Here is a 16,661-nt window from a genome sequence, read left to right as displayed (position 1 = left end):
ATCCATATTCCCTGTCTACCAAAATCATAGAATTCTAGGACAAAGGATGATCATGATTTTCATCTAGTCTGATTTTCCCACTTCATGGGTGTGGAAATTGAGGTCAGTATGGGAAAAGGTGCTTGGCCAATGTCATACAGCTAGTTATCTTCAGAGCCAAGTCTAGAAGATTCATCTCAACACCCCTTAGCATACTTTTGCTAAACACCAGGTCTCTCTAAACAGAGGTTTCAAAGTTTGGCTTGTAGGAGGTCATCACCAAAAAGATTCAAAGCTCACTAGAAGCAGCTTTCCTTGGGTTATTACACTTAATTGAAAGAGATCAAAGAACAGCTTTGAGAATAGAGGAATTTGGGTGATGGATGTCCATTTCCATTCCATGTCATCCTGCTCCCCATTCTCCGCCCTGGTCACCTGTGTCCCTTGCTTTAAAGATCGCTGAGTGTGTCTCCTGAAGGGCTGTACACATAGCTTATGTTAACATAGGATTTTTAATGTAGAAATGTAAGGAACATTTACATCCCCAGTAATGAAAGAAACTCAAGAGTAGAGGCTTGTTAGAAGTCAATGAGAGAAGAATCTGGACAAGAAACAGCTTAATCTTTTCTACGGCAGAGAAACATGTACTCAGAATTCTTTGGTTTCATTTTCATATAATAATTTCAGTTCAGAATATAGTTTATGTTCTAAAAAAGTCTTATTTGCATTTTTAATGAGGTGCTTTGATCATCTTCAAGAAGACTGCTGGGAAACATCAGATTCCTGGAACCATACCACAAAGGATCCGAGACTTTCACAGGGAGGTTCTGCAGGCAGGAAGTGTGCTGGGATGCCACACAAGCAAACAGCCCTGAGGAGCTCTGTGGCTCCATTTTCAGCTGCAGGGAGAACAGGCACAGTCAGTTCTCAGATGTGCTGCTGGTGGGCAGGGCCCACTCACCTGCAACTTTCAGTGTCACCATCTCACTGCGCTGGGCCTCCAGACCATTGTCCGCCTCACAGGAGTAGATTCCAGAATGTTCTGTAGTCAGAGAGAGGTTGAAGGAGGCTCCTCCTCCAGAGGGGGCTGAGATCTTACCCAGGGTGACATCTTCATGATAAAACCAGTACAGGATTGGGGAGGAGCCTCTCAGGGCCTCACAGTGAAGCTCCAGCTGGTCCCCCACCACAGCCTGGGCCCTGGGAGCCCTGAAGGTGAGGATGGGACGAGACACTGGAACTGAGGGAGGAAAAACGTTATGTATCAGCTGCTTCTGCTAAAATATATTCCTTCATGCTAAAGACATTTCAAATGGAAGAATGTTTTTCTCAGTTTTTAATGCCCTTGTGACATTACTCAAAACTCAGCAACATTTTCAGATCTCCAGAAAGAACAACATTTGTGTAGTGCTATAAACAGCTTGGAATACTGGAATATACAAACTCAAATGTGTTTGAAGAATGTGAAAACAAAGATTAAACTGAAACTCAGGTGTCTTAGAGGTAAAAAGACAGTTGGAGAGTGGAGAAATCAGTTCAACAGAAAATGAAGAACAAGAGAGACTTGCTGCTTACATCACCAGGGATGTAATTGCATCTGGGCTGCATCAGAAATAGGGCCCACAAGAGAATGAGTATTGTCAAGTTATTTGCTCATTTTTACATTCATTTATCCATCAAAAATTAATTGAACAAAAATTTTCAAAAAAATTGAGCAAAAATAAAAATTAATTGAGCATTTAATAAGTCCCCAAAATGGCATGACATGCTAGGGAATCAGTGATGAGAAAGACATAGTTGCTGCTCTCATAGAGCCTACAATCCAGAAGGATGAGAGGCAGCAATTAAATAAAAATACAGTAAATTACAATTAAAACTTTGATAATTGATAAAGGACAGGGTACTATGAAATGTATGTGTTAGTCAAGGAAAGCTTCCTCACAAAATGACCTTTGAAATTAACATTGAAATTAACCAGTTGATGATGGAGGTGGAGAGTGCACCAGGCAGGCAAACAGTATGTGCAAAGGCCCTGAGTTGGGAATAAGACTGGCGCATTTGAATTATTGAAATAAAGTAGCATCACACTGAGAAGAGTCTGCAAACTACCATGAAATAGGAGACTGGAGATCTAGGCTGGACTTCATAAGCCATGAAAGGATTTTCATCCTTCTTCACAGAGCAATGGGAAGTCTATCAGTCTATCTATGCAGGGCTGTGAGATGATCAAATCTGTCCCTTTTAAAAGACCATTTTGACCTCTGTGCATGAAATGGACTGTGGTGGAATGGAAGTGGAATTGAGGGATAGATGAGTGGCACTGCAGTAGTCAAAATGATGGTGGACTTGTCTAGATAGAGGTGGTAGAGATAGAGACCCAAGAAATATTTAGGAAGTCAAATCAACAGGACTTAATGATTAACTGGCTGTGAGGGGTGAGGAAGAGAAATGTTGAGGAAGACTCCTCTTTTCCTGCTTTGTGTATCTGTTGAGAAGAGATGTGTTTCACAGAGGTAGGAACCCTTGAAAGAGGAAGGGAATGTCAGCAGTTCAGTTTTAGAAATGCTGAGATTGATGTGCTTTTGAGATATTTGAGTGAAGATATGTCATGTGCAGATGCTCAAGTGGGAGGTCCCTTTTAGAGATAGAAGTTTAGGAATCATTATTTATAGATGACAAGGCCATTTATACATGACATACCCAGGATCATCCAGAGAAAGGATTTAGATAAGAGAAGAGGGCATAAGTCAAAGTTCTGGAACATGCCAATGCTTAAAGGTTTTCTATAAAAGGAGGAGCCAGTAAAGAAGACTGAGAAGAAGTGGCCAGGGAGAGAAGAGAGCCAGAAGAAGATAGATTCACTGAAGGGAGGGTTTCAAGCAGGAAGAAATGGTAAACAACATGTAATATATCTGAGATGTCAAGGAAGATGAGGATTGAAAAATGGCCATTGGATTTAAAGCCTTGAAGGTCATCAGTGACCTTTGTGAGAAACATTTTGGTGGAGAGGTTGGAAAAACCTAGTAGATTGGAGCCTAGTGGATAATGAGGACATGGAGACAGTCTGGGTAACTGACTGTTTTTGGAAGTTTAGCCATGAAGGGGTAGTGTATGGAGGTATAAGTGGGACCAAGAGAGGGTTTTCCTTGGATATGGGAGAGATATACCATGTTACATGCCAGTGCAAAGGATCCTACAGAGACAGAGATGTTGGGGGCCACAGAAGAGAAAGGGATAATCAGTTACATAGCTTCTGAGAATGCACAAAATGATGAAATCTGGAGACCAGATGGAGATGTTCACCTATGGGGAGGGAAGTCCTCTCCTCTATATTTTAGGAAAAGGACAGATGAGTTACTGGGTGGATACAGAACTAGACACTCAATTTGGTGGTGGGAGTGGAGGGGGTTATTGTCTAGTGGAGTAGGAATTAGTGGAGGTATTAATGACCTGGGAGTTCTGTTGAGGTCTGAGAACAATAGTGATAGGAGGAGCTGACGCAAGCAGAAGGCCAGGGGGTGGTTGTCAGATAATAAGGGCTTAAAATTGTCCTTTTGGAGATGAAGTAGTGTATGTATGTGGGAGTGGCTGACTGGTGTGGAGAGGACAGGCCATGGTGTTAAGGGGGTTATACATGTGACCATGAGAGTCATGAAATGATGGCAGATTGTGGAGTATGGAGAAAGACTGAAAGTACAGTGCCAAAGCCTTCACTGAGAGTGAGCATAACTAGGAGTCTGCCTGTGACAAGGATGCATGGAAGATCTTGATGTTGCTGAATGGAACAGGAGCAGGTAAGGAGGCAGAAGAATTATGTCTTCTAACAAGGGTCTTGGGTGGGAACCCAACCAACTCTGGGACAGGGGCAGGAGAGGCTAGAGAGAAATGTGTGAGCCAATAAGAGAATTGTGTTGGCCTTTTTATTGATTGGCAGACAGAGAAAACCACAACTAAATCTCTTCCAAGGTGAAGCACACAGAACTTTATAACTTTCTTTCTTACTATCACTGTTGGCCAGAATATAGTTTGTATTTTGAAAGCCTTTACTCCTATATTAGGGGAATTTTGGTCGTGGTGGCTTGACTGCTGCTAGCAGGAAAAGTACAGCAAGGGAAGGGAAGGTGCAAGTTCCCGAACGTGTAGGATACAAAACTCAGAGATGGAGGCTGTGTAGGCACCAAGCCTGACAGGATGTCACACAGCAAATGACTCTAGAAACTGTACCTCTGATCTTGGCTACTGGTAAAGTTAGGGGAGATGGTCTTTTTATTTTTGTGCTGCTGGTTAGGTCAACTTACCTATAACACTGAGTGATATTGTGTCACTGTGCTGGGCCACTAGGCCATTGTTGGCCTCACATGAGTAGTTTCCAGAATGTTCTGCAGTCAGAGAGAGGTTGAAAGAAGCTTCTCCTCCAGAGGGGGCTGAGCTGCTCCCCAGGGTGACATCCTCATGATAAAACCAGTACAGGATTGGGGGAGAGCCTCTTGGGGCCTCACAGTGAAGCTCCAGCAGGTCCCCCACCACAGCCTGGGCCCTGGGAACCCTGAGGGTGAGGATGGGGCGAGACACTGGAACTGAGAGAGAAAATGAGTTAAGGACACATGTATTTTTAAAATTAAAAACAGCTCTTTGTCCTAGCCAGAACAATCAGACAAGAGAAAGAAATAAAGGACATCCAAATTGGTAAAGAGGAAGAAGTCAAACTGTTGCTGTTCACTGATGACATGATTGTATACCTAGGAAACCCTAAAGACTCATCCAAGAAGCTCCTAGATCTGATAAATGAATTCAGTAAAGTTTCAGGATACAAAATCAATGTACACAAATCATTGTGTATATTGTGTATATAGTAACACTGCTATACACCAACAGTGACCAAGCTGAGAATCAAATAAAAAATTCAAACTTGTTTATGACACCTACAAAAAATAAAATACTTAGAAATACACCTTCACAAGTAAGTGAAAGATATCTATAAGAAAAACTACAAAACACTGGTGTAAGAAATCGCAGATGACACAATCAAATGGAAACACATCCCATTCTCATGGATGGGTAGAATCAATATTGTGAAAATGGCCATCTACCAAAAGCAATCTATAAATTCAATGCAATTCCCATCAAAATACCACCATAATTCTTCACAGAGCTAGAGAAAACAATCCTAATATTCATATGGAACAAAAAAAAGAGCCTACATAGCCAAAGCAAGACTAAGCAAAAAGAACAAATCTGGAGGCATCACATTACCTGACTTTGAACGATACTACAAGGCTATAGTTACCAGAACAGCATGGTACTGGTATAAAAACAGACAGGTAGACCAATGGAAGGAGAGAACACAGAAATAAAGCCAAATACTTACAGCCAACTGATCTTTGATAAAGGAAACAAAAACATAAAGTGAGGAAAGAACACCCTATGCAACAAATGGTGCTGGCATCATTGGCAAGCCACATGTAGAAGAATGAAACTGGATCCTCATCTCTCACCTTACACAAAAATCAACTCAAGATGGATCAAAGACATAAATCTGAGACCCAAAACCATATAAACCCTGGAATATACTTAAAAAAACTCTTCTAGACATTAGCTTAGGCAGAGTTCATGACCAAGAACCCAAAACAAATACAACAAAAACAATAATAAATAGATGGGTCTGAATTAAATTTAAAAACTTCTGCACAGCAAAAGAAATAATCAGCAGAGTAAACAGACAACCCACAGAGTGGGAGAAAATATTCACAGACTATGCATCTGACATGGGACCAGTATCCAGAATCAACAAAGTACTCAAACAAATCATCAGGAAAAAACAATCACATCAAAAAGTGGGCAAAGGACATGAATAGAATATTTTCAAAAGAAGATACACAAATTGCCAGCAAACACGTAAACGTGCTCATCACTATCAAGGAAATTGAAATCAAAACCACAATGCGATACCACCTTACTCCTGCAAGAATGGTCATAATTAAAAAAACAAAAAATAATAGATGTTGGCATGAATGTGGTGTAAAGGGAACAGTTTTACACTGTGGTGGGAATGTAAACTATTACAACCACTATGAAAACAGTATGGAGATTCCTTAAAGAACTAAAAGCAGAACTACCATTTCATCCAGCAATCCCACTACTGGGTATCTACCCAGAGGAAAAGAAGTCGTTATATGAAAAAGACACTTGCACAAACGTGCTTATAGCAGCACAACTCATGATTGCAAAACTATGGAACCAGCCCAAATGTCCATCAATTAAGGGGTGGATAAAGAAAATGTGATACATACGTGTGTGTGTGTGTGTGTGTGTACACTATGGAATACTACTCAGCCATAAAAAGGAACAAAATAATGGCATTCACAGCAATCTAGATGGAGTTGGAGACCATTATTCTAAGTAACTCAGGAATGGAAAACCAAACATTGTATGTTCTCACTTATCAGTGGGAGCTAAGCTATGAGGACGCAAAGGCCTACGCATAATATAATAGATTCTGGGGATTCAGTGGAAGAGTGAGAGTGGGGTGATGGATAAAGTACTACACACTGGGTTCAGTGTACACTGCTCTGGCAACGAGTGCACCAAAATCTCGGAAATTACTACTAAAGAAGTTACTCATGTAACCAAACACCACCTGGTCCCCAAAACTACTGAAATTTTTAAAAAAATGAAAAACCCAGCTATTCATTTAATAAAATCAAACTTTACAGAATTATCTAAGTAAAAATAAAAAGTTTTACCATTTTCTTTATTTTTTCAGAAATTACTTCTGTTGAGTATTTGGTGACACTTTCTAGATCTTTTCTATGTATAAGTACACTCATAGACACATAAATAAATACATTAAAAGCACACACGTGCATGGGATCACAATAACATACTGGTCTACAACCTGCTTTTTCCCCTTAGCTATATATTATGGGCATCTTTCTGTGGTTTTACTTAAAAAATCTACATCGCTAACTTTTAAAACTCATCTTTATTAAAGCATAATTTACACACAATAAAGTATAACTTTTACATTTACAACTTGATAATTTTGGAAATATATTACCTGATTTTATTTTATTTTATTTTATTTTATTTTATTTTATTTTATTTTGAGTCAGAGTTTCACTCTTGTTGCCCAGGCTGGAGTGCAATGGCGCGATCTTGGCTCAGCACAACCTCCGCCATCCGGGTTGAAGCGATTCTCCTGCCTCAGCCTCCTGAATAGCTGGGATTACAGGCATGCACGACCATACCCGGCTAATTTTGTATTTTCAGTAGAGACAGGGTTTCTCCATCAGGCTGGTCTTGAACTCCCAGCCTCAGGTGATCTGCCCGCCTTGGCCTCCCAAAGTGCTGGGATTACAGGCGAGAGCCACCATGCCCCGCTTACCTGATTATTCTATAACAATGACAAAGTATTCCATTGTATAGATATGCTATAATACATTTAAGCATTTTCCCATTAATGGATGTTTGGGATGTTGTTGTTTCTTAAATGTCAAGTAATGCTGCATTAAGTAATTCTGTAGATATATTTTTGTATATTTACACATGCATTTCTTAGGATAAATTCTTAGACATGGAATTTCTGGGATGAAGTATACAAACATTTTAAGTAATAACATATAATGTCAAATTGTTCTTCTAAAAGACTGGACCTTTTAAAATACAAAAGTACAGGCAACAAAAGCAAATATTAGACAAGTGGGATTACATCAAGCTGAAAAGAATTTGCACAGCAAAGGAAACAATTAACAGAGTAAAAAGACAACTTATAGAATGGGAGAAAATATTTGCAAAGTTTATGTCTGACAAGGTGTTAATATCCACAATATATAAAGAGCTTAACAGGAAAAAACCAAACAAGCTGATTAAAAAATGGGCAAAAGACTTTAACAGACATTTCTCTAAAGAAGACGTAAAAATGGACAACAGGTACATGAAAAAAATGGTCAATATCACTAATTATTGGGGAAATACAATTAAAACGCCAATGAAGTATAACCTCACTCCAGTTAGAATGACTGTTATCAAAAAATCAGAAGAAAACAAGTGCTGGTTAGGTTGTGGAGAGGAAGGAACCCTTACATTGCTGGTGGCATTGTAAATTAGTACAGCCACTACAAGAAACAGCATGGAAGTTTCTCAATAAAATAAAAATAGAGCTACCATATTATCCAGCAATTTCACTGCTGGGTGGATATTCAAAGGAAATAAAGTCGCTATGTTGAAGAGATATCTACACTCTCAAGTTTATTGCAGCCCTGTTCACAATAGCCAAGATATAGAAGCAATCTAAGTGTCCCCCAGCAGATGAATAGATAAATAAAATGTGGAATATATACACAATGGAATAGTATTCAGCCATAAAACATAATGAAATCCTGTGATTTGCAGCAATATAAAAAGACCTGGAGGATATCATATTTAATGAAATTAGCCAGGCACAGACAGACTGATACTGCATGATTTCACTCATATTTTGAATCTAAAAAAATACAAAGTTGATACTATAGAAGCAGAGAATAGAACTGTGGTTATCAGAGACTGGGGAGGGGAGAGGGAAGAGGAGGATAGGGAGAAGTTGGTCAATGGGTATAAAGTTATAGTTCGACAGGAGGAATAAATTCTGTTCTATTGGACAGTAGGGTGATGATGGTTAATGGTCAGTTATAATATATTACAAAAAAGCTAGAAGAGAGGCTTTTGAATGTTTTTATTCCAAAGAAATGATAAATGCATGAGATGATGGGTACATTAAATATCCTAATTTGATCGTTATATACCATGTATGTATATCAAAATATCAAACTGTGCTTCCATAAATATATACAATTACAATGTGTCAATTAAGACGAAAAGGTTGAACCAATTTACACTTGTAATAATGGTGTATAAGAGTTTCTGTTTCCTCTTTCCCTGATCATTTGTGATCATATCAATGCACAGGTTTATTTTTATTATTATTTTTTTTTGTCAGTCCTAACATCTATGGTTGCGCCACCCAAAGAATTCACTTGTTCTCTCCTATGTGACCCTACAGGCTACTAGTTGGTTTTCCATGGAATTTTAGTGAAGTATAAGCCATTAATGATGAGTAACTGTTGACAAAGTATTCAGAAACGATTTACAAAATGGACATTTTGAAATCTATTACTAATTTTTTAAAACAGTCCATTCTTTTTGAATTGTGAAATAACTCACAATTTACTCTGAAATAATAATAATCATGAGAAAATGATTGTTCCTTTACTTCCTCTCCTTCCTCTGACTAACTGATTTTTCTTTGTTACATTTTTTTTACATTTTCAGTGTTCATAACAGTTACTTTCTATTCTGTGACCATAATTCTCACAGTTGATTAGCCTTTGTTTCTATATCTAAATCAGTGGTTTCCAATCTTGTCTACACAATATTCTCACTTGAGGTTGTGTCAAAAAATATTGATTCTGTGGCCCCATCTGTGAGATTCTGAATTGAATTAGTCTGGAGAGGGGCTTAGTAATGTATCTTTTACAAAGGTCTTTGACGAGTCTAATGTGCAGCCAGGGTTGAGAGCCAGTCATAATGCGGTTTCCTCATTATGAGTCCTTTATATTCATTTACATCTTGTTGGGCTAGATTTTGTCATTAGGTGGTTTTTCCAGAAGGCTTAGTGCATTCTCAGTTTCCTGAATCCCTGTATTTTTGACAATGTCTTTTTGAATTGATATAAAATTTTCAGTTATTATTCTTCCCTCGCAGGTCCAAGTCTGGACATCACTCCTCTCTCTTTGGTATTGAGTGTGCTGCAAAGTCTAAGACTAACTTGATGTTTTTCTTTCTGAGATGACTGCTTTTTTCCCCATAATCATATGCACATATATATATTTTTAACCTCAAAGGTCAATAACGTCATCAACATATATGTTCTGATCTACATATTCAAGTTTTCTTTACTTCCCAACAATTTCTACTACATTTTTGAGTTTCATTTTACTCTTTGGTTCAATTTTCTGCGGGTCTCCATTTTAATTATCCACATAACTGGATAATGGGGGGGCTCCATTGTCTGATTTCCATATTATAATTTTTGCCTTTATTTCTGTATCTTTCTACTTTGCATTCTGTATTTTTTCTCAAATTGGTTCTTCATTCAGTTAACGGTTTTCAAAGGTATCCATTCTATTCTTACTGCTTCAAATTGGTATTTCATTTCTAAAATAGCTTTGTTTTTTTTTCCTCTTGGGCTTTGCTCGATGATTTTTTTAAATCCCCTCTTATCATCTTGTCATATCATCTGTCCACTAAATTACAAATGTTGACTGAGGACCTACTGTGTGCCAAACACTGAGTAGGCACAGGGATGTTGTGAAGACCAAGATGGATGCAGTTCTGTTCTCATGAAGCTTACATTCTACTGGCATTAAGGGTGACAGTCAAGAAACAGAAAATAAAGAGGCTTAAGATGCTGCTGAATATGAGAAGAAAGTAAAACATGGATAAAAACATAGTAATGGGATGCAGAATGAGTGAAGTCTAGAAGCATCCTAGATAGATTTGGCTCTGACTTTGAAGTAGTCTCAGAACATTCACATTTTAAAAATAACCTCTTTACTCAACAAGTTATGCTAGGGGCATGTGTGACACATCAGGCTCAAGATTTTTCTATCATACCATTTGGCTTCTCTGAAAAGAAAGTAAACTTTCCCCCAGTTTCTATAAACAAAGATTCAAGTAAAAACAGAAGCAACTTAGCTCTAAAAAGACACCAAATCGTACACATACAATTTGCACACGTTTCTTAAATGTATGTCATACTTCAACAATAGTTTTTTAAAATAATGCAATAAAATGATACTGATTTTAGCAGGTTAGAAAACAAGGGATCATAAAAACTCCAGAAGTTTGAGGAGTTGGTTCCTAGGGAGCCATTTCCTCCTTTGTTCACCAGCAGCTTTCTCCAAATCTACCATAAGATTGGAAATCCTTTGGAGAATTTAAGGTCTTGACGAATATTTATCTATAAGACCGTGCTTGTAGCTAAGTTAATATGTAAATGTCAGTAGAGAAGTAGGACACGCTCCGTGCATCAAGAAAAATTGGCGTACTGTTAGGACATACAAGGAATGAGGAGAAAATACAATAAATAAATTCTTTTGGTAAAAGCTGGGGAATCTACTGAGCTGTTTTAGGGGTCTGGCTGAGCCAGGACTTATGAGTATGGAAAACCCCAGCTAGTTAGTTGAGGAGGAAGCCAAGAAGGGGATTAAGTTGATTAGGGGAGGAAACTGGACAGTGCAAACAGATTTTTAAAGGAATGGGTGAGAGAGAACTCAGCCAGGGGTGGGTGACTGGCAGGAACCCAGCACTTACCAGTGACAAAAAGGCTCACCACCTCACTGCGCTGGGGACCAAAGCCATTGTCAGCTGTGCAGTAGTAATTCCCTGAATGTCCTTCAGTCAGAGAGAAGCTGAAGGACACTCTTCCCACAGAGGGTGTTGAGCTGCTCCACAGGGGCATGTCCTCATGATAAAACTGGTATAGGATTCGTGGGGAACCTCTCTGGACCTCACAGTGAAGTGTCACAGTGGCTCCTTCAAAAGTCAAGGCCTCAGGAGAGCTGAGGCTGAGGACAGGACGAGACACAGGGACTGAGGAAGAGAAAGATTGAGTCAAGAGTTGCTTTTGCCTCTTACTGTAGATTTCAACACTTGGCCAGTGCAGATGCCCAGTCTCCAGTACAGGATCTCCAGACTTCACCTACCTGGAGGGCAGCCAAGCAACTTCTCAGGTTTCTGTGACCAGCCCTCCATGCTGGTCTTTCCCTATCTGTTCATTTTTCCTGCAGACCAATAGTCTCTTCTCTCATGGCTCCTCTTGTAGTGTGACCTGCCTCCCTTTTGCAGAGGAGATGATGCTTTCAAGGAAGAAATTCCTTGTGTTGCCACCACCAGACTCACTTGCACCCCTCCTCACTTCTTCCTGCAACCATGCAGGCTTCCCTGCAACCATGGAAGAGCCATGCCTGGCCTGCCCAAGGGGGATTTTCCTATGTCTCTTGACCTTGTGCACATCTGCCTCTGTCCTAGACATAAAGTCCTTACCTCTTTTGGCTTCTTCTAAACTACATTTTGGTGTGTTTAACTATCTCCATATAAGAAAAACTATCAGACAATTCAAAAACAACTTTATTTGTATTTGAAGTTCCTCACAGTTGGTTCCTCCACTTTTCTGTGGACAGACTTCTGGAAGAAGTGACCTACATTTATCATCTCTACTTCTTTATCTCATATCTCATATGCATATTCTGTCCATTACAACTCAGTTTTTACCCCCAATAATCTACTAAAGCTGATTTTTCATGTTTATGAATATAGTAATGATGATAATGATAAATATAAAAAAGATATTTGTTATAATGACATTATAGTGCCTTTAAGTTCTGATGTGTGTATATTTGTCAGATGTAATTTGTGAATATCTATATGTATAAAGACACTAAGTTAATCATCAAAACAATTCAATGAGGTAGGTATTATTGTTGTCCCTATGTCACAGATGAAAATACTGAGGCCCCGAGTGGTTGAGTCACACAGCTAGTAAGCGAAGAGGCAGCAGTCAAACCCAGGTATTCTGGTTCTAGTCTGTGTTCTTCTGCCAAAGGGTACTTTGTGGTTAAATTCACTGGATGTGACTCAGTTTTTTTTGTTTTTTTTTTTTTTGAGATGGAGTCTCACTGTGTCACCCAGGCTGGAATTCAGTGGCATGATCTCAGCTCACTGCAAACTTTGCCTCCCGAATTCAAGCAATTCTCCTGCCTCAGCCTCCTGAGTAGCTGGCGTTACAGGCGACTGCCACCACATCTGGCTAATTTTTGTATTTTTAGTAGACACAGGATTTCACTATGTTGGCCAGGCTGGTCTCAAACTCCCGACCTCAGGTGATCCACCTGCCTCAGCCTCCCAAAGTGCTGGAATTACAGGCATGAGCCACCTCTCCTGGCCATGACTCAGTATTTATCTTTCATCATCTCTTAGCTTTGCCTTATCCAAACTGGCTCACTATCATCTGCTTAGAACATGTTCTACCCTTGGTGACAGTGGGGCACACTCTCATAGTGAGTGCCTTTTCCCTCGGCCAGAGTCGTTCCTTCTCATGTCCCATTTCCTCTACTGGGACTAGACTGGGGGTTCTGTCCAACTGGACACTCCCTTGTTGGGCTCCCTCCTTCACGCCTGGCTACTCCTCAAACAGGTTGCTCTATGACCTGATCCCCACTGTACTGCTGGAGTGGTTTTCCCCAACATTTAAAACCTTCATGGAGCCCAGATTGCCCTGCAGAATATGGCCCAAGCCCTTACTCTGCTTCTAAGTAGGTTCTAATGATGTTGTCTTCCCCAACCTTATCTTGTGGTTCTCCACTGTTCTGTCTATGGTTCAGTCATCAAGAACTGACCACTTTCCAGTTCCTTGAAAGTGTCCTCCCTCCCTCACCACAATCCTCTTCTCCATCAGGTCTCATCTTGTTGCGGGAAGTCAGGGACCCCGAATGGAGGGACCAACTGAAGCCATGGCAGAAGAACATAAATTGTGAAGATTTCATGGACATTTATTAGTTCCCCAAATTAATACTTTTATAATTTCTTATGCCTGTCTTTACTGCAATCTTTGAACATAAATTGTGAAGATTTCATGGACACTTATCACTTCCCCAATCAATACCCTTGTGATTTCCTATGCCTGTCTTTACTTTAATCTCTTAATCCCATCATCTTTGTAAGCTGAGGATGAATGTCACCTCAGGACCCTGTGATAATTGTGTTAACTGCACAAATTGTTTAAACAATATGAAATCTGGGCACCTTGAAAAAAGAACAGGATAACAGCAATGTTCAGGGAACAAGGGAGATAACCTTAAACTCTGGCTGCCTGTGAGCCGGGTGGAACAGAGTCATATTTTTCTTCTTTCAAAAGCAAATAGGAGAAATATCACTGAATTCTTTTTCTCAGCAAGGAACATCCCTGAGAAAGAGAATGTGTCTCTAAGGGGAGGCCTCTGAAATGGCCGCTTTGGGGATGGCTGTCTTTTATGATCGTTGCTGAGGGATGAAATAAGCTCTGGTCTCCCATAGTGCTCCCAGGCTTATTAGGACGAGGAAATTCCTGCCTAATAAATTTTGGTCAGACTGGTTGTCTGCTCTCAAACCCTGTCTCCTGATAAGATGTTATCAATGACAATGCGTGCCCAAAGCTTCATTAGCAATTTTAATTTCGCCCTGGTCCTGTGGTCCTGTGAGCTCACCCTGCTTCCATTTGCCTTGTGATATTTTATTACTTTGTGAAGCATGTGATCTCTGTGAGCCACACCCTATTAGTACACTCCCTCCTCTTTTGAAAATCACTAATAAAAACTTGCTTGTTTTATGGCTTAAGGGGCATCATGGAACCTGCCGACATGTGATGTCTACCCTGGACACCCAGCTTTAAAATTGTTCTCTTTTGTACTCTGTCCCTTTATTTCTCAGACCGGCTGACACTTAGGGAAAATAGAAAAGAACCTACGTAAAATATTGGGGGTGAATTTCCCCCGATATCATCTCAAATTCCAAGAATTGTTTTCTCACTTCCCAACTCAGATTGGCATGCCTTTCATCTGCTCCTGCAGCCACCAGGTACTTCTAAACTTAGGTTGATGTTTTCTCTATTACTTGTCTGCATTTGCTATTAGCCCCTGTGAACTGTGTGGGCAGGGCCAGGTTAGTGTAGTCTTAGATGCATCCTTAGATGTCACTACATCTAGGTGTACATATACAATCAGCATTTAGTAGGTGAAGAAGTGGGTCATTTAATAGGACTTTAAACATCTCTGAGTGTGTTTGATCATGATGTCCCTGTCTCCACTTTCCTTGGGCCTCTGAATGTTAGGAGTACTGTTCTTTTTCTACATCATTTGATGTCTCCCCCTGGGTTCCCTGGCCCTCTCCTTTATAATCACACACATCCATGTGGGAGGGACTGGATTCTTGCTTGTCTTCCAAGCTGGTATTATTGTTTTACAGGAAAGGAAATTGAGGCCGCTTCCAGGACCAACCAAGACTGGACTCTCTGTCTCCAGTATAGGCCCAAATCACACTGTCTCCTTCAACATTGAACCTGGCCATTTAGCCACAAATGGATGGTTCAAAACTGAGATCCAAAGCTCAAAGGAAACCTTTTTGATGTCATAACTATTTGACAGCTACCTGAGTAGCCGTGAGGGCATTAAGCCAAGCAAGCAGAGGTTAAGCTGTCTCCTGACCTGCCCTCAGCCCACCGCTGTCTGTGCCTTTCTTACCTACTGCCCAATCAACCCTAAAAAAGGCTTGAGCAAGGGAGACATGTTGGGTTAACTATGATCCAGCGACTTGTCTTTGTGTCTTACATGACTTTGCATCTGGTTATTCATTGATGTCTGATGTTAACTGGACAGGGGACATTTCTGTGCTCCTGAGAACTGAGTCTGAGTCTATATCTACTAAGAATAATTTAGTAAACAAAAATCAGGCATCTGGCAGATCTACAGGACAAGTGGAGAGCACGAGAAAAGCAATTGGCTGCTCAGAATTTGAGAAGCAGGGAAAAGAAAGCTGCTGCATCATTAGGCAGGGGTGGGAAGGCACCCAGACTGCAATGAGATGAGGCTCAAGGGGCAGACAGCTGGTTCAGTGAGCTAGAGAGTGGAGGAGGATATTAGGTTGTTCCAAGAAAGAAACAGAGGATACTGGAAGGTACACGCTGACTTCTGAAGGGCTGGGTAAGAGAGGACTCTTGGCCAGGGGTGGGTGATTGGCAGGAACCCAGGGCTTACCAGTGACGGAGAGGCTCACCGCCTTACTGCGCTGGGGGCCAAAGCCATTGTCAGCTGTGCAGTAGTAGTTCCCTGAATGCTCTGCAGTCAGAGAGAAGCTGATGGCCACTCCTCCTGCAGAGTTGGCCGACCTACGCTCCAGGGCAGCATCCTCATGATGAAACTGGTACAGGATGGGGAGTGAACCTCTCTGGGCTTCACAGTGAAGTGTCACCTTGGCTCCCTCAAAAATCAGGTCCTCAGCAGAGCTGAGGTTGAGAACAGGATGAGACACGGGAACTGAGAGAGAGAAAAAATTAGTCAAGATTTGTTTCTGTCTCTTGCTGTAGTTTTCATAAAAGGAAAATAAATCTTGGGAACCCCAAATCACTAAGCCAAAGGGAAAAGTCAAGCTGGGAACTATTTCAGGCAAACCTGCTTTTTATTTTATTCCTTAATAAGATAACTTCAAAGACTTTTCTAAAAGCTACATACCTCCCTCAAAATTTGTCCACTGAAATATTTTTTTGTGGGCCCCAAGATCTTTACCCTAAAATGGTTCTGTTTTAAATGGTTCTGTTTTACCCTAACAGTGTAAATTGATAGCTGATTTTCACAAGTGCAGGACAAAAGACAGAACTTTAAGTCATTGCTGCTTACAGGAGACAAATGCATATCTGATTGTTTCCCTGACTTAAATATGCAGACTCACTGGGCTAAAGGAAGACAGAACTGACTATTCTTCTGCCCCTCTCTCACATGTAAATTGTGTATTCTGCTAAAGGTTGATCAAAGACTCAAAAGAATGCAACTGTTTGTCTGTTATTTACACATACTTTTAAAAAAATTTCTTCCTTTTTCTCCAGTATCTTCCCTTTC

The 16,661-nt window shown here is 40.3% G+C and overlaps 1 protein-coding gene and 1 long non-coding RNA gene across 9 annotated transcripts in view; one reads left to right on the top strand and one right to left on the bottom strand.

Moving 5' to 3' along the window:
- FCRL5 (Fc receptor like 5) overlaps positions 1-16,661 on the bottom strand; it is a 39,187-nt gene that overhangs the window by 9,961 nt on the left and 12,565 nt on the right. For 5 of the 8 annotated variants that reach the window (XM_524901.6, XM_009434850.5, XM_009434842.5 and 2 more), the window contains 4 exons: positions 15,804-16,082; positions 11,329-11,607; positions 4,278-4,556; positions 941-1,219 (listed from right to left, as the gene is read on the bottom strand). In XM_524901.6, coding sequence (XP_524901.2) covers positions 941-1,219; positions 4,278-4,556; positions 11,329-11,607; positions 15,804-16,082 — 1,116 coding nt within the window. The remainder of the gene's footprint in view (positions 1-940; positions 1,220-4,277; positions 4,557-11,328; positions 11,608-15,803; positions 16,083-16,661) is intronic. The other 3 variants (XM_009434837.5, XM_063796569.1, XM_063796562.1) reach the window with 1 other exon arrangement.
- LOC129144467 (uncharacterized) lies at positions 1,032-6,694 on the top strand. The gene is made up of 2 exons (XR_008548887.2): positions 1,032-3,773; positions 4,621-6,694. It is a non-coding gene; the product is annotated as an uncharacterized LOC129144467 (long non-coding RNA).

This window comes from Pan troglodytes, chromosome 1 (genome assembly GCF_028858775.2).
Source record: "Pan troglodytes isolate AG18354 chromosome 1, NHGRI_mPanTro3-v2.0_pri, whole genome shotgun sequence".
Classification (NCBI taxonomy): Eukaryota; Metazoa; Chordata; class Mammalia; order Primates; family Hominidae; genus Pan; species Pan troglodytes.
This window is presented reverse-complemented; position numbering and strand designations above follow the sequence as displayed.